Genomic DNA, 25773 nt, shown 5'->3' on the forward strand with positions numbered 1-25773 from the left:
ACACCAATAATAAATTTTAGATAGGAGGAAGACTAGACACGGGTGCACAAAGCATCACTATTTTGAATGCAGAAGGTCCTGGGTTCAAATCCCTGGCATTGCCAGGTAGGGCTGGTACAGATTCCTGCCCAAAGCCCCAGAGATCTGCTGCCAGTCAGTGCAGTCGATTTGGAGGTACCTCTGGGTGGGGAAACTTTGGCCCTCCAGAGGTTGCAGAACTACAGGTCACATCAGCCCCAGCAATAATGACCAGTGGCTAGGGATGATGGGCGTTGTAATCATAATAATAATTTATTATTTGTACCCCGTCCATCTGGCTGGGTTTCCCCAGCCACTCTGGGCGGCTTCCAACAAAGATTAAAAATACATTAAAATGTCACACATTAAAAGCTTCCCTGAAGAGGGCTGCCTTCAGATGTCTTCTAAATGTCAGATACTTTTTCTCTTTGACATCTGGTGGGAGGGCATTCCACAGGGCGGGCGCCACCACCAAGAAGGCCCTCTGCCTGGTTCCCTGTAACCTCACTTCTCGCAGCAAGGGAACCGCCAGAAGGCCCTCAGAGCTGGACCTCAGTGTCCAGGCAGAACGATGGGGTTGGAGACGCTCCTTCAGGTATACTGGCCCGAGGCCATTTAGGGCATTAAAGGTCAACACCAATTGTGCTCGGAAACATACTGAGAGCCAATGCACGTCTTTCAGGACTGGTGTTATGTGGTCTCGGCGGCCGCTCCCAGTCACTAGTCTAGCTGCCACATTCTGGATCAGTTGTAGTTTCTGGGTCACCTTCAAAGGTAGCCCCACATAGAGTGCATTGCGGTAGTCTAAGCGGGAGATAACCAGAGCATGCACCACTCTGGCGAGACAGTGCACGGACGGGGAGGGTCTCATCCTGCGTACCAGATGGAGCTGGTTGTAGTTCAGGAACGTTTGGATTCCCCGCACCAGGGTTAGCTGCCGCAGCACTCTGACTCACCTGTGAATAGGCTGTCTCTGGAATATCTGGGCCACATCCAGTCGCTTGGACAATTCTGCAATTTTGCTGTTTACTACTGTGCCCCGAGGGCTCCTGCGTCCCAGCCTTGGTGATCAAGGTCCACCCATTAATTATATGATTACATTAAGGCAAGCAAGACTTTCCAAGGGCGAAATACTCCCTTATCTACCGAGGTGCTTCAAACCTTTCAGACATGACATGGGAATTTAAACACATGCAGCCACTTTGGCTTAGACGCAGCTTAAATACAGCCTAGTTGAATCGTCATTCTCTTCTGAACAACTTTCCAAATATGAGGCTGTTTCTGCTTCTTGCAGCCCTTGTTGGGGCTTCCCAGGGACTGCAGACATTTGTTGGGTGAGTTCTCCTTTGGACCCCACTGTTTTTGGAACGCTTTCTCTGCTGCTTTCGTATCCTCCAACCACCCCTATTTTCCCAGGAAATTCCTGGAATCACAGAAGCCATCCCGGCTTCTGATCTGATCCTGCGATGTCCTGAGATGAGCCAGTGTTGTCTCTGGTGCTTGCAAAAGACGTATGTCTTTTGGTCACACTCTTCCATGCCAGCCAGCTGACTTGGGCAGCGCCAAAAGGTGTGCCTCCCAGTTTTTATCAGGGGAACGTTGGAAGGTATGTGGTTTTCAAACACTGCAATACCACCAGACTTCGGGGCTCAGGGTGACCCTGCTGGCTGATGGCAGTTTTGTAGTTCGTCTAGAGATTGGGGTATGTTTGTGTTTGGGGCAACCTCAAAATTCCTTCCTATGCCCTCACGAAGATTGCATCTTAGTTCGGCAAGCATCCGTCCTGATTCGTTTACAGGGACGACTTAGCAAATGTCATCTCACACTTTCCGGGGTATTTCCCCAACACTCCCAAAAAGTGGAGGGGGTGCAGGTTTATTCTGCAAAAGCTCGGAATCAACTCTAGTTGCACAATCTGAATCGCGCGACTCCCCTCAAATACCGTATTTTTCGCCCTATAGGACGCACTTTTTCCCCTCCAAAAATGAAGGGGAAATGTGTGTGCGTCCTATGGGGCGAATGCAGGCTTTCGGTGAAGCCTGGAGAGCGAGAGGGGTCGGTGCACACCAACCCCTCTCGCTCTCCAGGCTTCGCGGACCTCTCCGCAAGCAGCGGGAGCGCTCCCGCTGCTTGTGGAGAGTTGCCTGCGTGCTGAAGCCTGCGCACGCTGAGATCAGCGTGTCCAGGCTTCGCGGACCTCTCCGCAAGTAGCGGGAGCCAGCGCTGGGCTCCCACAGCTTGCAGAGAGCTGCCTGTTTGGGGGCTGGGGTCGGGGGAAGCTCGGGCGGGCCTCCCCCGCCCCAGCCCTGCGCCTGGGGGGAAAATAATTTTTCCCCATTTATTTCCCCCCCAAAATACTAGGTGCGCCTTATGGGACGGTGCGTCCTATAGGGCGAAAAATACGGTAATAATAATAATGATATATTATTATTATTATTATTATTATTATTATGCATATGTGGCTCCAGGGTGCAAAGATTTTCCCGGCGCCCCCTCCCCAGGTTGCCCAGTCCCAGGTGCGCAGGAGGCCAGAGCTGGCCGGCCGCCTCAGCGTCTTGCTGGCTCGGTTGCCCCTGAGCTCACGGCAGCAGAAGAGCGGCGCTCCGACCGACGGGCAAGCTCTTCCCCGGACTCAACTCTCGGGCCCCGGACTCTCGGCCTGGCGCCCCTGAGAGCCCGGCGCCCGGGTGCCCGCACCCCTAGCACCTACGGGTAAGACGGCACTGCATCTTTGTATGGAGTTCTGTGCTGCCATGTGATAGCCAAAACCACATGTGGGAGGCATTGAGGCATTGCTCCAGACACACACTTGAGCAGTGGCGTAGCGTGGGTTGTCAGCACCCGGGGCAAGGCAAGTAGTTTGCGCCCCCTAACCCGTGGATTTGCGCCCCCTAACCCCCAGATGTTGCGCCCAGTGCGGCCGGGCCCCCCTGCACCCCCCACGCTACGCCACTGCACTTGAGGTGGTAGACAGTTTTGTCTCCCTGGGTTCCACCATAGATCAGATATGGGTGTCGGACAAAAATGACCCAGGGATCTTCCCCAGAAAGATTCAAGTTTCTCTGTGAGAAAAAGGAGTCTTACACGAAAGATCAGGCATAACCAGATTTATTGTCGAACAGCGATGTAAGGGAGACCCGCCCCAACCCAGCTTGTGCTGTAAAAAGAGGACAGCACACATTCCAGTTTACATCACATCTAATTTATATCCTACCTAGTCCGAAATTCCTTCCTACAATCTCCTAATGGTCAGGAAACTGCAGTTACAGACTTCTCCGACACGCCTCCTTCACATTTTCTCCTTGATATGTGCCCCCAACCGTTAACATACATCCCATGTCCATTTACATACACCGCATGTTCATGCTAATTAACTTTATCTTCTTCAAGGGCCGTCTTGCCAATATTCATAAGCCTTTTAAGCCTGCGCTAGCCCTCTAACCAGGGACGCGGGTGGCGCTGTGGGTTAAACCACAGAGCCTAGGACTTGCCAATCAGAAGGTTGGCAGTTCAAATCCCCATGACGGGGTGAGCTCCCGTTGCTCGGTCCCTGCTCCTGCCAACCTAGCAATTTGAAAGCACGTCAAAGTGCAAGTAGATAAATAGGTACCACTCCAGCGGGAAGGTAAACGGCGTTTCCGTGCCCTGCTCTGGTTCGCCAGAAGCGGCTTAGTCATGCTGGCCACATGACCCGGAAGCTGTACGCCGGCTCCCTAGGCCAGTAAAGCAAGATGAGCGCCACAACCCCAGAGTCGGCCACGACTGGACCTAATGGTCAGGGGTCCCTTTACCCTTTACCTTAGCACTCTAACCTGTCTCTGCCATTTCTAGTTATAGCTAGAAACTATAAATCTGACAAGTCTCCAGACTCACAAACCACTTCTAACACACTGTTCCTAGTCTAAATTGCACCACTAACAAAGAGAGGAATTTCTAAGGCGTATCTTTACTTCTTGCAGCATCCTTCTGTGTCAGGCGTTTGTCCCTTACTTACAACAAAGAGTTTTACTATTTGTGAACCTTTGAGCCAAAAGGTTTCTCAGTTTCTCAAGGCAAGACATGGTCGTTCCTGCTCTGATTTATTCATTCGTTATTCGTTTATCCCACAATGGGGCAGGTTTAATAATGCTTATCTTTACACTGTTCTAATGTGCATCACTGACATTGCTGCTGAAATAAAAAAATTAAGGTTATACACACACACACACACACACACACACACACACACACCGGTATACACCCACACACCCACACACACCTGTATAAAAGATAAATGTTCATAACTGAATATATAAACCACACGTCTGAAACCCCACAGAAAAAGTCCTGAAACCATTTTATCCCTCCCAAATTGACCTCAAATATTTCTCTGCAAGGTCGAAGGAAAATGGAAAAGCCTCCCCATTGTCTTTTCATTCACAAAACCTGTCTTAAGGGTATGTCTGTGTATGACTAGGGTGAGCCTGTGACCTGGCTCAGGAAATAAATATTTGTCACTACAAAAGACTAGCCAGGCTCCCCAGGGTATCCAATCAAGTGACCATTAACAGGTAACCTGCCAGACAGGAGGTAAACAATGCACTCAGATTTCTGTTGTAGACCGCCTTTTCTGTGAGGTAGGTATGATGTGTCTGGGGGTGGTCTCGGACTCCAGGACGGGCAATTTAAAATGTCTATATAAGTGCAGGCACACCTTGGTTCTGGGTCCTCCTCCTTTCCTGCTTGTGAGGGGAGCACCCTGTTGCAACAGTTCAATAAAGATCAGGCTTACTAGCTGCTTTGCTTCTCAATATTCTCTGGTTGCCCTCTGTTATTTTCTCCGACTGATGGAGAACCTGCAAAGGACTCTATAAGGGCTCTTGTGTTCCCCATAAGGGAATAAGGGCAGATTTTTGTTTATTACACTGCCAACTTAGACGAACCATATCAATTTGGTGAGGTTGGTTGTTGCCCTATTTTGCCAACAGGAAATTAAGGGGCAAAGAGAGCAGCTGGTTTTGGCAGAGCAATCCTACCACATCTGGAGCAGGTGTTGGTGGGGCAGCGGAACCGGTCCAAAGACCGGTGGAAAGACAACTCCCCGCCCCCTCTTTTCCTCCTATCTCCAGCATTTTCATAAACATACAAACAAAATAATTAAGCGATTTTCCTTCCCCTGGCCAGTGTACGGTTTACCCACCGCTCTTGTTGTGCGTCAAAGGATCAGGAGGGTTTGGGGATCCAGGAGAGTCAAAGCTGCCTCTGATACTTATTTATTTTCTAAGGTTTATACACAGCTCGATTTCAGCAAACAAACCTCAAAACGAGAAAAATTATCGATGAGAAGAATGAGCAGCCTTTCAAAAAGCTAAGATAGCAAGAGAATGAAAAAGGAATAAAACTCGCACCAGCTTTGTAAACTCCTGAGTAGGCCTGTCTGAATAAAAAATGGTTTTAGCAAGCTCCGAAAAGAGCACAGCGAAGGCACCTGCCTGGTTGTCAAGAAGCAGGGAATTCCAAAGGGCAGGTGCCACCATACTAAAATACCGTATTTTTCGCTCTAGAGGTTGCACCGGATCACAAGATGCACCTAGTTTTTAGAGGGGGAAATCAAGAAAAAAAATATTATCCCCCTCCAGCCCCAAAGAGCACTTCTTCCAGAGCTTCTGGGGGCTGCGGGGGAAGCCCGAGTTCCCCCCCCCCCCGCCAGCCCCAAAGAGCAAAGAAGCCAAGACAGTGAGCGGGATCCATCTCGCTGGCTGTCTTGGCTTCTGCCATAGCTGCGTGTAATGAATGTATGGGGGTTGCTCGTGCGTAAGTTGCTACCATTAAAGAAATTGGAGTTCTTGTTGGAAGTACACTGAAAAGGATATACCAAGAGCTCTGGCCAAAAGTTTCAATACAAGGAATAATTCCTACTCGAGAGTTGAAAAGAAAAACGTGTATATTCTGCTAAGAATAACAGTTTTAAACTAATAGTAAATTTAAACACAACGTATAAGTGTGACAGTTTTAAAATAATAGTAAATTTAAACACAACGTTTAAGTGCAGAAATAATGTAGTTTCAAATATGCAGTGATATAGTATAAAGGTACGTAAAATACCAGTATACAACAATTGTTTTATACAAGTCTCAATGGCCATATTATATAAAGTCAGAATAAAGAATCAAATAGGGCCAAAAAGAAGTATCCGGAGTATGAATTAGATGTACGACTCAGTAGTGGTGACCTGGACAGGGCCCTGTTTCAGAGTAAATGCCTTCTTCAGCTGGTAATATCAAATAATATGTCAAAATAAATCAAGGTTCTCCAATACCATAAATCATAAATATAATGATACGCTCGTGCGTAAGTTGCTACCATGCCTGGCTAGTTAGCCTGGTTAAACCTTTCCTGACTGGACAGCCCTTCACTTCGTGGCTGTTCAGTTGCTAGCAGAATCCGTCAGTGGGCGTTTCTTAAACTTCTTCCAGCACAAAAGCTCTTTGACGCCAAGTCTACGCCTGCTTTCCCTGCGCGGAAGTCTTCTGCGCAGGGTGGGTGTGGGCAGAGGAGGACCAGTGCTCTCCCCGCTGGTCTCCAGCGAAGAGTCCTGGAGACCCCTCTCCGATTCCCCCAACCGCCCCCCTTTATCCCCGGTGTTACGCTGATTTCCTTCCCCAGCCGATGAGTTCCCTCTCTCCCTGCTTGCCCCTTCTCCGGCATCGCTTGGGAGCCTCCACTCCTGGCTCCGATGTCAGTTCCCTGACACTGCGCAACCTCTCCAGCACGGCTAAAGAAGCCAAGGCAACGAGCGCGATCCATCCCTGACTGACTGGCTGGCTGCGTCAGTCCCTTCTCCCTCCTGGGGAAAAGCCCGCAAGAGCCGCGCGAAGCTTGTGTGCCTCCCCCCTGCATTCGCTCCATAGGATGCACAGACTTTTCTCCTTAGTTTTTAAGAGGGGAAAAGCGCGTTCTATGGAGCGAAAAATACGGTACTTCTTACAAATGTGGCACAGGGGTTATGGAGCTGTAGCAGTGCCCGTTCCGCCATATGAAGTGGTGAAGTGGGCGATCTCATGGGTAAACGTCCGAGGACAGATCTCTCTCTCTCTCTCTCTCTCTCTCTCTCTCTCTCTCTCTTTGAGGGAGGGATCTCCTGCTCTGTCTGCTTGAAAAGCAGCCAAAAAGCATTCCAGTTTGCAAGTTGTCCGTGACTGTTTTTTTTGACAAGGCCCCATGGAAATCGGTCAGCGTCTTTTCGTGCATTTCTCCTCAAGCACAACACGTTTAGATGAAGATTCCCTTATATAATGCATTTGTCTGTGTGATTTTCTCAGCCACGCACATTTTTCAGCACACCACACAACCGGGCTTTTTTTCAGCCAAAACTCACCAGAGCTCAGTTCTGGCACCTCTCAGGTTTCATTATAAGAGAACAAGGGAGACGTTCACACTGAGTTCCAGCACCTCATTTTCTAGAAAAATAGCACAGGCACACAGACATATTTTTTTTTAATGATATTTATTAAAATTTAAAGATTACAGAAAGAAGAATAAAGGGGAAAAAAAATAAGCAAAACAAATCAATACATTACAATACACAAAAACAAAAAAAAAATACATCCAAAACAAAAATAAAAGCAAAAACAGTTAAAAACACATCCAATTTTTCCATTTCTTTGTCTTTCATTTACTTGTTTCATCGACCTCCTCACACCTCCCTTTTTTGTATTCTAGTTATTAATTATTTCAGCAAATCCATTCTTATCTTAATTTATTTTAACCTTATCTTACCATTAATACCATAAAACTTATTTGTACTTAACTCCTTATATCATTTCTACTAAAGCCATGTAATTTTTGTACATGTTGTCTGGTCAGAATTCCGCAGAATTCAGAGAACTGCAAATTTTGGGGAAATTTGCATTTTGGTCCAGGTCGTGTTTTGAGAATACAGTGGTACCTCAGGTTAAGAACTTAATTCGTTCCGGAGGTCCGTTCTTAACCTGAAACTGTGCTTAACCTGAGGTACCACTTTAGCTAATGGGGCCTCCCACTGCCGCCACACGATTTCTGTTCCTATCCTGAAGCAAAGTTCTTAACCTGAGGTATTATTTCTGGGTTAGCGGAGTCTGTAACCTGAAGCGTCTGTAACCCGAGGTACCACTGTATCGGACTTGGTAGGTTCACATCAAACTGTCTCCTCCCATCCCAAAGCTCACGTTGGCTTTCCTGTGTGGTAAATCTACCTTGGATAAAATTGCAGTGCAGCAGAGAGCTGAGCTAAGTACCATTTTTAAAATCTTGTAGTGATCAAGTTCTTCGGCTGGAGCCAAGCAACAACGAACAGGTCCGCATCTTGAAGCAGCTTGAAACTTTGGAACCTCTCCAGGTGTGTGGTTTTTCCTCTTGGGGGTGTTGGCTAATTCTCTGTCCTGAATGTGAATGGTTGGGGAGTGACAGCTGAATTGAATTTTATTACTAAGGTCACAGACCAGTTCTGGCTCACTTACAATATCAGAAAAATCATAAAACACTACAGGAACACATTGGATTGCAATTGGGTAGAACAGAGACAATTCAGATATAGCGGCAGTTAAAAATATATATTAAATCTTGATCACTAGAAGGATAACAACAGGAAGATTTAAAGAAGGAACTCAAGGCAGTAGAAACATCAGATGATTAGAGCCCCACTGAACTTAAAGCATGGGAACCCCCAACAAAAATTTATAATTTGGCAGAATATTTGGACTATATGATATGTATTTGTATAGTTTGGAGTATTTAATGTGATTTGATTGGATTGTTAAAATGGAAAATTTAATAAAAATCATATATATAAAAAATAAATAAATCTTGATCACTAAAATATAACCTAAAATTGTCATTTAAAACCTTAATCATTTTGGTAGTACAGCTTGTTCTGTAAGTTTTATGGCAGTCGCACAGAATTTGGCCACCCTTAGCGTGATCTCTAGATCCTTGTCCTCTACCAGGAGTTTTAGACATTGAAGTTCGGACCCCTTTGGAGACAGCTTGTTCGGAGACTGACAGAGCTTTTGGAAAAAGAATATCCTGGAAGCTCAGCTCAGAAGCCCAGGCTACGCTTTGCATAACTGCAGTTCTTTAAAAGTTGCACAAGTAATAATGCTTATAATTGCACCAGCTTCCACAGAGGAGCACCTGTTTCTTCCTTTGCTTGTTATACTTCATTTTTATCTTGGGCTGCTTCTCCAAGGCATTCACAAGCTCCACGCAAAGAGGGAGGCTGTAATTAGGGAGACGCTTAGGTGCGTACGGCAGTCCCGGTTCCTGCTCAGAGTCCTGATTATACTGGATCTGAAATCAGCATGGGGAAAAAAAAGGTCTTGTATATATAAAATAAATGTTCATAAATGTACCAAGCAAACACGTACATAAATATATAAACCACATGTCTGAAGCAGCACAGGAAAACAGCCATGAAACCATTTTGACTCCCAAACTGACCAAATGTTTTCTCTGCAAGGTCGAAGGAAATGGAAAAGCCTCCCCATTGTCTTTTCTTTCACAAATCCTGTCTTAAGGGTATGTCTGTGCATGAATAGGGTGTGAGCCTGTGACCTGGCTCAGAAACTAAGTATTTATCATTACAAAAGACTGGCCAGGCTCCCCAGGGAATCCAGTCAAGTGAGCATTAACAGGTCACCTGCCAGACAGGAGGTAAACAACACACTCAGATTTCTGTTGTAGACCGCCCTTTCTGTGATGTAGGTATGATGTGTCTGGGGGTGGTCTTGAGCTACACCCCTTCTGTGATGCATGTATGATGTTTCTGGGGATGGTCTTGGACTCCAAGGCAGGCAATTTAAAATGTCTATATAAGGGCGGACACACCTGGGTTCTGGGTTCCTCCTCCTTCTCCTACGTGTGAGGGGAGCACCTTGTTGCAACAGTTCAATAAAGATCAGGCTTACCAGCTGCTTTGCTTCTCAATATTCTCTCTTTTTTAAAAAAATAATATTTATTAAAGTTTTGAAAGTTACAGAAAGAAAAAAGAAAAAGAATTAAACATAACAAAACCATACAATACAATACAAAGACAAAAATATTACATATACATAACAAAAATAAAACAAAAACAATTTAAAAAAGAGAAAAAAGAAACACAACCAATACTTTCAATGATATTAACTTTCTTTTACTTGTTTCAGCGACCTCCTCACACCTCCCTTTTTTTGTATTCCACTTCGATTAATTGTTTCAGCAAATCCTTTCCATCTTCCTCAAATTTCTGTCCTATCATTTAACTTAACAAATTCTGACATTATTTTTTCCCTTTAATCCAATTACAATCTATTATACTTAATTCTTTATAACATTTCTGCTAAAGCCATGTAACTTCATTCCAACATCTTTCTAACATTCCTTAATTTTACAATATTTCTGTAGTTAACCTTTCAATTTCTTCCAATCTTCTTCCACCGACTCTTCTCCCTGGTCTCGGATTCTGCCAGTCATTTCTGCCAATTCCATGAAGTCCATCACCTTCATCTGCCATTCTTCCCGGGTGGGTAGATCTTGTGTCTTCCAGTACTTTGCAATAAGTATTCTTGCTGCTGTTGTTGCTTCTCAATATTTGCTGCTTGGCCTCTGTTATTCTCTCCAACCGATGGAGAACCTGCAAAGGACTCTGTAAGGGCTCTTGTGTCCCTCATAAGGGAATAAGGGCAAATTTCTGTTTATTACAAGCAGGGACACAGTCCCTCAGGTCCAAATGTCCCTCCCATGTTGGGTTCGACTTGACTGGCTTCTCTGACTCCCAGGAGTGGTGGCAAAGGCGGCAACTCTCTCCCTGCCCCCACCCCATGCTCCCCCACCATCATGACACTGTTTCTGGCTAGCGTACTCAACAAAGATGGGGATTTGGGGTTTTCCGTGGCTGTGAGACGCTGCGATGGCTTCAGGGTTTTGCGACGTTCCCGGTGTTTTCAGGGGCATCAGAGCCTATGCCATTTCTTCTGACGATTCATTGACTCATATTTTTTTGCTTATCTTTGCTTGTCAGCTGGATTTTTGGCTTTTCCCTTCATATCCTGGTCGCCCGGCAGATGTCCAGGTCCCCTTTGCCTGCTTGCAAGATGTCAAAGCCTTCCTGGAGTCCCATCAAATCAAATACTCCGTCCTGATTGAGGATGTCCAGGTAGGAAAGGGGGGGGGGGGGAAAGAGCTGGGAGGAAATCTACCATGAAGCCTTATGTCTGTTAAGGCTGTTGAGAATGCTTTAAAAGTATGGTGTGGATTTGACCTTTAAAAAAAAAGGGTAAAGGACCCCTGACAGTTAAGTCCAGTCGTGAACGACTCTAGGGTTGCAGCGCTCATCTCGCTTTCTTGGCCGAGGGAGCCGGAGTACAGCTTCCGGGTCATGTGGCCAGCATGACTAAGCCACTTCTGGAGAACCAGAGCATTGCACGGAAACTCCATTTACCTTCCCGCTGGAGTGGTACCTATTTATCTACTTGCACTTTGACATGCTTTTGAACTGCTAGGTTGGCAGGAGCAGGGACCGAGCAATGGGAGCTCAGCCCGTTGCAGGGATTCGAACCGCTGACCTTCTGATCGGCAAGTCCTAGGCTCTGTGGTTTAACCCACAGCGCCACAGGAGCCTAGGTCCATACACAACACAAAACACTGCTGCTGTATGTAGGTTTTATTTAGGTTTGATGAGGCCCTAAGCTACTGAAGGTAATGGGGCCCTTGATATGTCCAGCTGTCCTTTGTCAACAACAAATTGTCACTGTTTTTCGTGAATATATGCTATATGATGATTGATGGACCTAATAGGAGCCTACACAACCTACACAACACAAAACACTGTTGCTGTATGTAGGTTTTATTTTATTTCTTTTTTATCTTATATCTTGGAAATGTACATCCAGTTTTTTCCTTCAATTTTTTGGGGGGGCCCCCAAGAGAGTGGGGCCCTAAGCTATAGCTTGTTTAGCTTATACATCAATACAGCACGGGTTCTTGCCCTAGGCTATTGTGGATGAAGAAGCCCGAGAGATGAACCTCAACGCGCGGAAAGAGCGTGGCAGCAACAGTTTCAACTACGCCGCATATCACCCCTTGGAATCCGTAAGTGGGATAAAGATTTGATCACCTCCTCTAACCCGCCGCTTTTGTCTTTCTCTTCAAACTCAAGGTGGAGATGGTGGAGAGGCAGTGTGCTGGTCCTGGGGGGTTGGGGGGGTTACCGTGCGGCATGGTCCATGTCTGGTCCAAGGCAGGGAGTCAGGTGAGGTCAGGAGCTCCGGCAGAACAGCAGGACACGGTGCAGACAGGAACAGGCTACCAACGATGTTGCTCCCGCAACCTGGGACTGGGCTGACTGGCCTTTATCTTCTCTGAGGCCTAGGGTGGCCCCGGCCCACAGGTGATTCGCCTCTCCTGGCCTGGAGGTGAGCACTCCTCCTGCGGGAACTTAGTTCCCTCCGCCTCTCTGCCCTGAGCCTCTGCAGCTCAGGAGAGGCTGGAGGGTTACTGGACCCAGAGGCAACATCACCTTCCCCTGACGGGGCTGGGAGAGGAGCACCTGCAGGCAATGGGTCCTCCATCACCTCCGGAGCCTGAGCGGATTCAGCTGGTGTCTGCTCCTGAGGATCCGGCACAGGTTCAAGCCCTAGAGGCGGGGATTCCTGTGCAGGCTGGGATTCCTCAGGTTCAGCATCCAAATCTGATTCCCAGGCCATCACAGGCAGAGACCTATGGATCTGCTCTTGCACCAAATGGCCATTTCAACTGCAGGTAGTTGATCCTGGCAGTCAGGGGGCCCCAGAGAGCCAGTCCTGTGCCCTGGCCTGGTGTGCCAAATCTGCCGCGCTGTTACAGCGAGGGCGACATGCTGTCACTCATCTGTAAGATGAAGAGATGTTAGGAAGATGCCTCATGCTGAGCCAGATGTTGTTGCCCTGCCTAAGTCGGTATTTCTGGGGAATTAAATAATTGAATGGACTGTGTGGGTGGATGAACAGCAGAAGGAAACGGCTGGGCACCTGGATTCGAAAGGGCTAGCACACAGAGAGCCCCAGTAGTAGAGAATTAAACTCATAAAAGTTGCCCAATGGTGTAGCGTTAGAAATATAATTTGTTAGACCTTTCTTATCCCATTACGACACTCCCCTTTTTTGTAAGGAACGGACCACATACTGCGAAGTAAGTTAAACATGCTTTACTTACAGATTCAAGGTCTCAGTCATGCATTGTTCCATGCAGCAGCCAGGATAACACAGGCAAAATACTTACTGCAAGCGTTGTCGCTTTACACCCAATACTTGTCCCCAGATACAACATTCCCTTTCCTTCTCTCCCTCCCTCTCCCTCCCTCTCTCTCTCTCTCTCTCTCTCTCTCTCATAAACATTCCTCTCTCTGACGGCGGTATAAAACACACAATGTTGTATTTTAGATTTACAGCGCTATGGATGATATTGTGGCTGAATACCCCCAGCTTGTGAGCAAACATCAGATTGGGGAGTCTTATGAAAAACGACCCCTCTTCGTCCTCAAGGTATGCCAATTTCATGTTAACTACTACATCAATATCTAACTGCAAATGGTGCAATTTCTCCCCCAGCTAGCTGCTTCTTGCCTATTTATGTTAGGATATAGTTCCGTTCCACCTTAAAAGGGAACAGGCTGTTGTGTGTCACATGCCTGTTTACTTCCGGCTCTCTCTGGGAACTTCCGTTTGTATATAGCTTTTGTGTTACTGCTGTTTTGCTGGAGACAAAGGGAAGCAGACATGTTTTATTCTGTTCCTGAACTATGCTGAATAAAATGCTTGCACATCTCTCTGTCCGCCTCTTCTGCTGCGAGAAGATTTGCACACTCTGCTGATGGAGCGTGCACAAGTCTCTAAACGTATCTGAGACTCGTGTCGCTGTTTGATGCTGTTCCAAGGGAGACCGGCTGCCTGCCGCTGGCTGGAGCCAGCTGGGGGCCTGCCTGATTCCCCCATCTTCCCGGCAGTATCCCAACAATTTAATCAGCCTGCTGCCATGTTTCTGTTAGGATATTTCCTAACAGAATGCTCTGTCATTTTCACTCATGGATTGTGAATGGTTGATGCAACTGTTTCAGGACATCAGAGTTTCTGTGAAATGTCCTATACAGGTGTATCAAGACAATAGATCCTGTTTGGCTTTGCTGACCTCAGAGAGTTGCAAGCAGAGAACCAAGTACTTGCTGATTAAGCTACATCGTGCAAGAGAGTGTATTCAGAAAGGACTCATTCAGGTGTCCTACATGCCAGGAAATGAAATTCCTGCTGATCTGTTGTCTAAGGTTGTTAACAGAGAACAACTTAAGGTTTATGTACAGAGGTTGCAATTGGGTTGAACCACAGGTACTACAGGTTACACGGAAAGGGGGAAGATGTTAGGATATTTCCGTTCCTCCTTTAAAAGGGAGCAGGCTGTTGTGTGTCACAAGCCTGCGTACTTCCTGCTCACAGGGAGTTTCCGTTTTGTATATAGCTTTTGTTTCTCTCTGTTGCCTCGACACGAAGGCAGGCAGTCATGTTTTTCCTTTGTTCTGACCAACGCTGAATAATGTTGTAAATATGCTCTTCTGGGTGCATCTTCTGTTGCGGAGTCTCCTGCAAGGGCGTGCATGAGTCCTGGAATGTGTCGGAGGCTCGTGTCGCTAACTGACTGATGTTGTTCTACGGGAGACAGATGGATCGTTGGGAGAGGACTGTCTCCCTGGCAGTATCCCAACAGTTTCGATGGTTGTATTTTGCTCCTGTTAGCCACCCTGCACACATTTTGGTGCAAAGGCAGGGTGCAGATCCAGCAAGTAAACATCCCTTAAACATCCCTTTCTGTCCAATAGTTCAGCACCGGAGGAAGGGGCCATCCTGCGATCTGGATCGATGCCGGCATCCACGCTCGAGAATGGGTCACGCAAGCTACTGCCCTTTGGACTGCGAAGAAGGTTGGCTGTTCTTTCCGACTGAACTATGGCTAATCCCTTTTCGCCTAAGGGCCGCATTGAGCCTTCGGCGTGCCTCTGCGGGCCGCATGCCAGCAGTGAGCATGGCCAAAATGAGTGAGACCCATGCTCATAAACATACCGCTGGAGAATGAAAGGGAGCAGAACTATTTCTCAGAAAGAGGTTCCACTGCAGCCCTTTTGGCCTGGAGTTCCACCAAAACTCAGGTCCGACTCAAGCTGGCCATCTGTAGGTGAAGAGGATTACCAGCTGAAAACACAGAACGGCTGTTTTCCCTCCTCCCTAAGCCATAGCTGTCAACTTTCCCCCCTTTTTATTTATTTATTTTTTTAAAATATAATTTTTTATTAATTTCCGCAAAAAGAATATATAACACATCACAATTTCAACTTTAACAGATTTTCCAATTTTGGACTTCCCTCAGCCTCTCTGACAATCATCCAAATTTGATTTTTAAATACACAGTTCTTAAATTCGCTATTGCCTTTCGAAAACCATTTGAGACCTGTTTTTCTTTTTTGCAATATTTCTTTGACTTTTACAGAGCTTCTTTAAATGCCACTAACGTTATTTCTCTGTCACTTATACCTTCCCAATAGTCCACCCACTTTTTCCAGTCCTCGATAAACTTTTGATCTCGTAAATATCTAATCTTCCCTGTCAATTTGTCCAGTTCTGCATAGTCCATCAACTTTGTTCTCCACTCCTATATTGTTGGAACTTGTTCTTGTTTCCAGTTCTGGGCCAGTAATATTCTCGCCGCTGTTACTGCATATTGGAAAAGTTTGCAATCCTTTCTATTTATTTCATTTCCTGTAATTCCTAGAAGAAAAGCCTCTGGTTTCTTAACAAATGTATATTTCAACATCTTCTTCAGTTCATTATATTTTTTTTTTTAAATTTCATATTTATTAAGATTTTTGAATAAAAAGGTAAAGGTACCCCTGCCCATACGGGCCAGTCTTGACAGACTCTGGGGTTGTGCGCCCATCTCACTTAAGAGGCCAGGGGCCAGCGTTGTCCGGAGACACTTCCGGGTCACGTGGCCAGCGTGACATCGCTGCTCTGGCGAGCCAGAGCCGCACACGGAAACGCCGTTTACCTTCCCGCTGGTAAGCGGTCCCTATTTATCTACTTGCACCCGGAGGTGCTTTCGAACTGCTAGGTTGGCAGGCGCTGGGACCGAGCAGCGGGAGCGCACCCCGCCGCAGGGATTCGAACCGCCGACCTTTCGATCGGCAAGTCCTAGGCACTGAGGCTTTAACCCACAGCGCCACCTGCGTCCCTTAAGATTTTTGAATACAAATGCATAAATAAAAATTACTTATATCATAACATAATTTCGTCTCTTCTTTGGACTCCCTCTCATCTCCCGCTCCCACTTACATCGTTGCAAAAGATTTTTTCCAAGCAAATTACCCACTTGTTTACAATATTTATCACCACTCATTTAGGTAAAATCTAACAATTCTCCAAAATAAATTTATATTTTCCTTATTTCTCACTTATCATCAAAATCAAATCTAATCCAATGGTAGGCAATTATTTATGATCTAGCATCCTTCTTAGCATTCAACCAAATTGCAGTATTTCTGTAAATAAGTCTTAAATTTCCCCCAGTCCTCTTCAACCCTCTCTTCTCCCAGGTCTCGGATCCTGCCAGTCATCTCGGCCAGTTGCATATAGTCTATCAGCTGCATCTGCCACTCTTCCAGTGTGGGTAGATCTTGAGTTTTCCAATTCTTAGCGATGAGTATCCTTGCTGCCGTTGTTGCATACATAAAAAATGTTCGGTCCTTCTTTAACACCTTCTGGCCAACAATACCCAGAAGGAAGGCCTCTGGTTTCTTAGTAAAGGTATACCTAAATACCTTCTTCAGCTCATTATATATCATTTCCCAGAAGGCCTTCACTTTAGGGCAGGTCCACCAGAGGTGAAAGAATGTTCCTTCATGTTCTTTACATTTCCAACATTTATTATCAGACAAATGGTATATTTTGGCAAGTTTAACTGGGGTCATGTACCATCTATATATCATTTTCATTACATTTTCCTTCAGAGCATTACATGCAGTGAAGTTCAACCCAATGGTCCACAACCTTTCCCAGTCCTCAAACATAATATTATACGCAATGTCCTGAGCCCACTTTATCATGACCGATTTAACCATTTCATCTTGTGTATTCCATTTTAACAGCAAGTTATACATTCTTGATAATACCTTAGTCTTAGGCTCTAGCAATTCTGTTTCCAACTTCGATTTCTCCACCTGGAACCCTACCTTTTTATCATTTTTAAAGACTTCTTTAATCTGAGCGTAGTGTAACCAGTCTCGCACTTTATCCTTCATTTTCTCCAAACTCTGCAATTTCCAATTGTCTCCATCTTTTTCTAGTATTTCCCAATATTTTGGCCATTTGACCTCCATATTGGGGGTTTTTCGGGCCTTAGCTTCCAGAGGTGAAAGCCACCTCGGAGTTTTGTTTTCCAATAAGTCTTTGTATTTTGTCCAGACATTAAATACTGCTTTCCTGACAATATGGTTCTTAAAAACCTTATTGATCTTAACCTTGTCATACCATAAGTATGCATGCCAACCAAAAGCGTTGTTAAAACCTTCCAGATCCAGTACATCAGTGTCTTCGAGAAGTAGCCAGTCTTTTAGCCAGCAGAAAGCTGCGGCTTCATAGTACAGCTTTAAGTCTGGCAGGGCAAAGACCCCTCTTTCTTTTGCGTCAGTTAGTATCTTAAACTTAATTCTGGGCTTTTTGCCCTGCCAGACAAATTTAGAAATATCTCTCTGCCACTTCCGGAAACACTCCGTCTTGTCCACAATCTGTAGTGTTTGAAACAAAAACAACATTCTTGGCAAGAAAATTGCCAGTTCATTATATATCAGTTCCCAGAAGCTCTTCACTTTTTTACATTCCCACCACTTTTTAAGGGAAATTCCCTTATTCCAAATAGGATTCCTCGCAAGAAAAGGGAAATGTTGACAGCTATGCTCAAAGCTGGTTTGGAGAAAAATGCACCTAAGTGAAGTTTTCCCTAAGAATCATAGAATTGCAAAGTTAGAAGGGAACCCAAGGGTCACCTAGTCCAACCCCCTGCAGTGTAGGAATTCTTCACCCAACGTGAGACTTGAACTCATGACCCTGAGATTAAGCCTCGTGCTCTACTGACTGAGCTATCCCTTGGGTTAGATACAACATGAGAGAGACAGGATAAATATGGACACACTAACACTGTGTCTGCATCGCTTCCCACACCAGCCATGAGAGTGTGCTGCATGCAGAGTAAAGGGGAATATGTGCACATACTATAAAGGCTTAAATGGTTCAGGGCCACGATACCTCCAGGACCATATGAACTGACAGAACTGGACCCCGTGATCATTATCTGAGGCCCTTCTTTGTGTGCCTCCTCACATGAGATGTACAGAGGGCAGCAACACGAAAGCAGGGCCTTTTCTGTGGTGGCTCCCCGTTTGTGGCACGCTCTCCCTAGGGAGGTTTGCCTGGCACCTTCATTATACATCTTTACGCACCAGGGTAAAAATGTTCCTTTTCAGCTGAAAGACATCCAATGCCCTTTTAAATGTATTGTGGGAGGGGGTGATTATTGGGTTGCTGTTCTTATTTTCACTAGGCATTTTGTGGTTTTTCTATTGTGATTTTTATGTTCTGAACTGCCCTGAGATCTGTGTGAATGAAGGGTGGTGTACAAATAATAATAATAATAATAATAATAATAATAATAATATACAGATTGAGACAAAAATAGCCCTAAGACATCTCCTGCCCTCTCCAGATTGCCAGTGACTATGGGAACGATCCGTCAGTAACTTCCCTGTTAAATGCAATGGATGTTTTTCTGATGCCTGTTGCAAATCCGGATGGATACATCTTCTCTCAAACCAAAGTGAGTCCTTGAAAACCTACCACCTTCTCTTCCGATTCAAACTGGGAAGATTTTCAGCCATTGTGGTCCTTTCTCGCTGCTCTCCTGGTGTTTTGTGGAGGGTTTTTCCAACTGCGCCATTCTTCTCTCTGACTTTCAGAACCGTATGTGGAGGAAGACCCGCTCCAAGATTCCTGGCAGCTTATGTTTTGGGGCTGATCCAAACAGGAACTGGGACGCCGGCTTTGGAGGTAGCTAGGCAGAAGGATTTAATATTGAGCTGACACAACAGGGCATGATGCTTTGCTCGACTGATTCCATTTATGAATCATCCTCCATAAAATATCTTGAAGCCATTACACAGGGCAAAACATCAACGGTTTAAAAATAAAATATATACTTTTCGCTCTATAGGACGCACTAGACGATAGGACGCACCTAGTTTGGGGGAGAGGAAACAAGAAAAAAAAAATCTGAATCCCAGAAGCCAGAACAGCAAGAGGGATCTGGCTTCTGGGATAGCCGCTGGGATAGCTGGTCTAGCTTTGCGCGAACAGCGGCGTAGCGTGGGTTGTCAGCACCCGGGGCAAGGCAAGTAATTTGTGCCTCCTAACCCGGGGCAAGGCAAGTAATTTGCGCCCCCTAACCCGGGGCAAGGCAAGTAATTTGCGCCCCTAACCCCTAACCTGCCGCCGCTGCCAGCTTCTTTTTGCTGCTGCCTGGGCTGGTCGGGTGTGGTTCTCTCCCGCGCTCAGCGCTGCGCTGGGCGGCCGCTGCACTGTCCCTCCCCCAGATAGTCCCTCCCTCGCTCACTCTCCGCTCCGCACCGCAACGCACGCCTGGCACCCTCCCCCTCCACAGTGGGCGGCGACCCGGCAGCTCGGATCGGATTTGCACAGCCAGCACTGCAGTGAGAGAGAGTGAGTGAGCCAGGTAGGGGCAGAGAGCTGCGAGTGCGAGCGCGCGCCCCCCCAAATGTTGCGCCCGGTGCGGCTGCACCCCCCTGCACCCCCCACACTACGCCACTGTGCGCGAAGCCTCTGCAGGGCACGGGGTGCTAGAGGGAGCGCTGGAGAAGCCTGCAGAGCAAGAGGGGTTGGTGCGCAACGACCCCTCTCGCTCTCCAGGCTTCAGCGAAAGCAACACGTAGCCTCCGGAGCGCGGAGGGAGCGCTCCCTCTGCGCTTTGGAGGCTTCGCGTTGCTTTCGCTGAAGCCAAGGAGCCTGCATTCACTCTATAGGATGCACAAACATTTCCCCTTAATTTTTGGAGGGGAAAAGTGCGTCCTATGGAGCGAAAAACAAATAAGGACAAATCCCACATACAAAAATTAAAAACAAATTCCAATACAAACAGAAAGAAAGGCTTATTGAAATAGTCCTCGATGGTCCATGAAGACGGTGTCTATTTGATGTGCAAATCCCTTTCAAAATTCCCAAAGGATTCTGCTCTTATTTGTCCTCCACGAGACCATCAGTTTGGCTCCCAGCCCTTTTCCACGGTAGTGCCAAGATTCTAGTTCACCTTAATACTACTAATAGTAATTTTATTATTTAGACCCCACTCACCTGGCTGGGTTTCCCCAGCCACTCTGGGCAGCTTATAGAACATATAAAACATATTAAAACTGTCGCTTTCTGCCCTAACCACTAGGCCATTGGCAGCTGTTGTGGGAGCAAGGAGAGGCCTTAAGTGCAGCATATACCCTCCGACATTTCTCTGATGAAAACAGGGATGTCTTATTCCATAACCATCATCATATTTTTATTATTTATACCCCACCCATCACACTGGGTTGCCCCAGCCCCTCTGGGTGGCTTCCAACATGTATAAAAGCACAATAAAACATTGAACATTAAACAACTTCCATATCTGCACACATGGTTGCCTTCCGATATTTTCCAAATGTTGTATAGTTAGTTACTCATCTCTTTGGCTCAGGGATCACATAACTCCTTCCAACATTTCTCCGATGAAAATAGGGACTTCCTAAGGAAAAGTGGGCGACACTGTGGGTTAAACCACAGAGCCTAGGACTCGCCAATCAGAAGGTCGGCGGTTCGAATCCCTGCGACGGGGTGAGCTCCCGTTGCTCGGTCCCTGCTCCTGCCAACCTAGAAGTTCGAAAGCGTCAAAGTGCAAGTAGATAAATAGGTACTGCTCTGGCGGGTAGGTAAACGGCATTTCTGTGCGCTGCTCTGGTTCACCAGAAGCGGCTTAGTCATGCTGGCCACGTGACCCGGAAGCTGTATGCCGGCTCCCTCGGCCAGCAAAGCGAGATGAGCGCCGCAACCCCAGAGTCATCCACGACTGGACCTAATGGTCAGGGGTCCCTTTACCTTTACTTTTACCATACCTCCAACATTTCTCCAACAAAAATAGGGATGTCCTAAGGAAAAGCGGGACATTCCGGGATCAATTCAGAAACTGGGACGGTTTTTTGTAAATCCGGGACTGTCCCTGGAAAATAGGGACCCTCGGAGGGCCTGCAATCCCAGCCTCGTGGTGAGCTTTTGTTTTGACCTTGTTCCTTGGGCTTCCCACTTTTGCAGGACCCGGAGCCAGCAACAACCCCTGTTCAGACTCCTACCACGGCCCCAGCGCCAACTCCGAGGTGGAAGTGAGGTCCGTCGTGGATTTCGTGAGGAGCCACGGAAACCTCAAGGCTTTCATCAGCATCCACAGCTACTCCCAACTCCTGATGTTCCCCTACGGCTACAATTGCGCCGCCGCCATCAAGGATTACGAAGAACTGGTAAGGCCCCAGGCTGGACTTGGCTGTACTAGCAGAGATGCCTGTTATGTACCGAAGTTCTCACCCTGGGCCAGCAGGGGGATACTGTAGATAGTTTTCACTCAGGTCCGCATATGCAAATAAGGAATTGAAAGTGACATTCAGTGATTGGATAGTTACAGAAAGTTGTTACTGTTGCTATGTAGTTGAGCTCTATATAAGCAGGTTGGCTGAACCCTTCAGTTCAGTTCTGTTCTGGCCTGTGAATAAACAAGAGCTGTCTGAAGAATCTGATATCTTCACCCACAACTTAACAACACCCTCTGCTGGCCGGCCACTCGATGACAGCGGCGAAGCTTATGTCTCCAGTGGCCAGAGGCAGAGGTGGAACTCATTGCCACAGGACAGCCACCAACTCAGATGGCTAAAAAAAGAAAAAGGATTAGGTGAAAATCACAGAGGAGAACGCTCCTAGCCGCAATGGCAGTGTTTGCTTCTGCTGGTGGAGACAACTGTGTCACTGTATGCCACTTGCTGCAAATCACAGGTCTGGAAGAGTCTTGCCCTTACATCCAGGTCCTGCTTTGGGTTTCCATATGTATCTGGTTGGCCACAGTGAGAAAAGGATGCTGGACCTGAAGCTCAGAGATAAGCACAGCCAGGCTCCTCTTAGGTCCCAATTTATTTCTCCAGTAGCACCTTAGAGACCAACTAAGTTTGTTCTTGGTATGAGCTTTTGTGTGCATGCACGAAATATCTGAAGAAGTGTGCATGCACACAAAAGCTCATACCAAGAACAAACCTACCATATTTTTTGCTCTATAAGACTCACTTTTTCCCTCCTAAAAAGTAAGGGGAAATGTGTGTGTGTCTTATGGAGCGAATGCAGGCTGCACAGCTATCCCAGAAGCCAGAATAGCAAGAGGGATTGCTGCTTTCACTGCGCAGCGATCCCTCTTGCTGTTCTGGCTTCTGAGATTCAGAATATTATTTTCTTGTTTTCCTCCTCCAAAAACTAGGTGCGTCTTAGAGCGAAAAATACGGTAGTTGGTCTCTAAGGTGTTACTGGACAGTTTTTTTTATTATTTTTATATTTCTACTGCGTCACGGCTACCTACTTGAATTTATTTATCATATTCTTTATTTGTTTTAAGAATCCATTCGTTTTAATACTTTACTCACCTGGTTAATATCATCGTTTCTGAGCAAATGGACAAAGGAATCTGTCATAGATCTGTAGAAAGTCGAGGCAATTTGAAACTGTTTTAGCACATAACCTTTGCATGTTTTGTTTTGTTTTGCTTTTTTGAAATGGTTTTTATTTGATTTTACAAATATAATCTCCCTCCATGGGTCCTATTGTCAACATTTTCAACCGCATATTGTTTCGTAATCTATACTTTATATCAATTCATACTGCCCATAGCATTTATTACATTACGAGTGAGATTAAAACCCTGCTAATATTTTCATCTGTTTACAGTGGTCTTCTAAATAAATTATAAGTTTTTCCCATTCTTTCTTACTTTTGTATGTTTTAAAGCAGGGTTGTAAACCTTTCTCGATTTTCCTGTTTTTATCTCTTGCAAACTGCTGCGAGGTTGTTGTTGTTGTCATTGTTGTTTTACCATCCAGCGATGCATAGAATAAACTCAACCAACCAACCAACCACACCTCTAGCTTTGTTTTATCTATCCTTTGGTAGGAGATGTTCCAGGGATCCTGTCAGGGAACTGCCATCGGAGCCAGAGGTGGAGGGAAGGCTCCAGAGGGATGCCGGAGAGGGTCCCAGTAGGGAGAGAGGCAGCCCATCCGCTGGGGAAGGAAATCAGCGTAGCACCAGTGGAGGAGGGGGGCAGATGGGGGAATCAGAGAGAAGGCCCCAGGACTCCTCGCCGGAGACCAGCGGGGAGAGCACGGGTCCTCCGCTGCCCACACCCTCCCTGCGCAGAAGGCTTCCGCGCAGGGAGAGTAGGAGGAGACTAGGCGTCAAAGAACTTCTTTGCTGGAAGACGTTCAAGAAATGCCCACTGACGGATTCTGCCAGCGATTGAGACAGCCACGGATGAGCGGCTGTCCGGACAGAAAGGGTTCACTCAGGTGACTCAGCCAGGTGTGGCGACGACTTACGCACGAGCAACCCCCTAGAACCATTACAGATCCAAAGGTTGTTTTGTGATTCCCACCGACTGACTTTTGATTTCCTTCTAGGATTCGCTAGGAAAAAAGGCGGCCGATGCCCTTGCTTCTCTCTACGGCACCGTATATAAAGTTGGCCCCATTTGCAACATTATCTGTGAGTATATATGCCTGATATTGTGGTCATCAGAAGTCTTCCTCAGCTCAGGATGGGGGCGGCTTTTCAGCCCGAGGCGAAAGAGGGTGGAGCCACAGAGGCCACACCCACCTCAATTGCTTTTTGTAGTTTCGCTACCAAGTCCGTATAGTTCAAGCTCTGGTTTTCCCAGTAGTGATGTATGGAAGTGAGAGCTGGACCATAAAGAAGGCTGATCGCCGAAGAATTGATGCTTTTGAATTCTGGTGCTGGAGGAGACTCTTGAGAGTCCCATGGACTGCGAGAAGATCAAACCTATCCATTCTGAAGGAAATCAGCCCTGAGTGATCACTGGAAGGACAGATCCTGAAGCTGAGGCTCCAGTACCTTGGCCACCTCATGAGAAGAGAAGACTCCCTGGAAAAGACCCTGATGTTGGGAAAGATGGAGGGCACAAGGAGAAGGGGACGACAGAGGACGAGATGGCTGGACAGTGTTCTCGAAGCTACCAGCATGAGTTTGACCAAACTGCGGGAGGCAGTGGAAGACAGGAGGGCCTGGAGTGCTCTGGTCCAGGGGGTCACGAAGAGTCAGACATGACTAAATGACTAAACAATAACAACAAAGTTTCGCTACCAGCACTGATAAATATTTCAGTTTTTCGGTTGAACAATAAACTGCTTACACGCTTAGCAATATTATTTGACTCCTTAACACGGCAAATGTTAAATACTTTGTGGAATAGGCCAGAGCTCAGGGATGATGGGAGTTGTAATCCAACAACATCTGGGGTCCCACAGGTTGAGAACAGCTGATCTATGGGCTATTATAAAAATGAGGCTGCATTTTAAATTGTATTTTTAACCTGTATTTTAAATTGTTCCCCCCCCCCCCATTATGTTTTTATTGTAATTTTACTGGTGTTAGCCGCCCTGAGCCTGGCACTGGCCGGGGAGGGCCGGGTATAAATAAAAATAAATTATTATTATTATTATTATTATTATTATTATTATTCGTACAGATTGCCAAGCCAGAGTTCCATCCTGAGCATTTTTCTTCCTTCCAGATCAAGCCAGTGGAGGCAGCATTGACTGGACTTACGACCAAGGCATCAAATACTCCTTTGGTCTCGAACTCAGAGACACCGGCCGGTACGGATTCCTCTTGCCCGCCAGCCAGATTATTCCGACAGCCCAAGAGACCTGGCTGGCTCTGAAAACCATCATGGAGCACGTGAGAGACCATCCATACTGAGAAGAGTGATTCTGGAGCCTAGAGGGACAGGGAGAAAAATCAGCCACACGCTTCCGTTTAAAGATGAATAAAGGCGTCTTCAAAAAAACCCCCCAAAGGAGCTGTGTTGTCTCATAAGAAAAGGGGTGCAGTGGGGAAAAGCCAAACGCCACGGTTGGGCGATATTTTTTAAATGGGACCGGCTTGAAATGCAAGAAAATAGCAAGGGAACTTGCAAGTTTTCCAGGTCATTTCAATAGGAAACATTTTGCACAGAACTGCTGCCCCAAATTTAGACTGGATATGGTGCCTTAGTTCTCAAACTTAATCCGTTCCGGAAGTCTGTTCCAAAACCAAAGCGTTCCAAAACCAAGGCGCACTTTCCCATGGAAAGTAATGCAAAATGAATTAATCCATTCCGGACTTTTAAAAGCAACCCCTAAAACAGCAATTTAAAAGTCCTTAAAAGCGCCGAACTGAATCCGTTCCGGAAGTCTGTTTGACTTCTGAAATGTTTGAAAACCAAGGCGCAGCTTCTGATTGGTGCAGGCGCCTGGGAAACAATAGCCGACAGCTGCATCAGATGTTTGGCTTCCGAAAAAAGTTCAAAAACTGGAACACTTACCGTACTTCTGGGTTTTTGGCATTTGGG

The 25773-nt window shown here is 46.4% G+C and overlaps 1 protein-coding gene and 1 long non-coding RNA gene across 2 annotated transcripts in view; both read left to right on the plus strand.

Moving 5' to 3' along the window:
• LOC307225311 overlaps positions 1-25773 on the plus strand; it is a 323071-nt gene that overhangs the window by 7035 nt on the left and 290263 nt on the right. The gene's annotated exons all lie outside the window — the stretch shown is intronic.
• On the plus strand, positions 1226-25142 carry CPA2 (carboxypeptidase A2; the record flags this gene model as incomplete). The annotated part of the gene is made up of 11 exons (XM_079992883.1): positions 1226-1352; positions 8293-8374; positions 11033-11167; positions 12004-12102; positions 13431-13532; positions 14858-14959; positions 18790-18900; positions 19040-19130; positions 21432-21634; positions 23825-23909; positions 24955-25142. Exons 1-11 carry the CDS (start codon positions 1288-1290, stop codon positions 25140-25142), a joined length of 1263 nt encoding a protein of 420 aa, XP_079849009.1. The 5' UTR covers positions 1226-1287.

The sequence above is a fragment of the Podarcis cretensis genome (genome assembly GCF_951804945.1).
Source record: "Podarcis cretensis genome assembly, chromosome: 10".
NCBI lineage: Eukaryota > Metazoa > Chordata > Lepidosauria > Squamata > Lacertidae > Podarcis > Podarcis cretensis.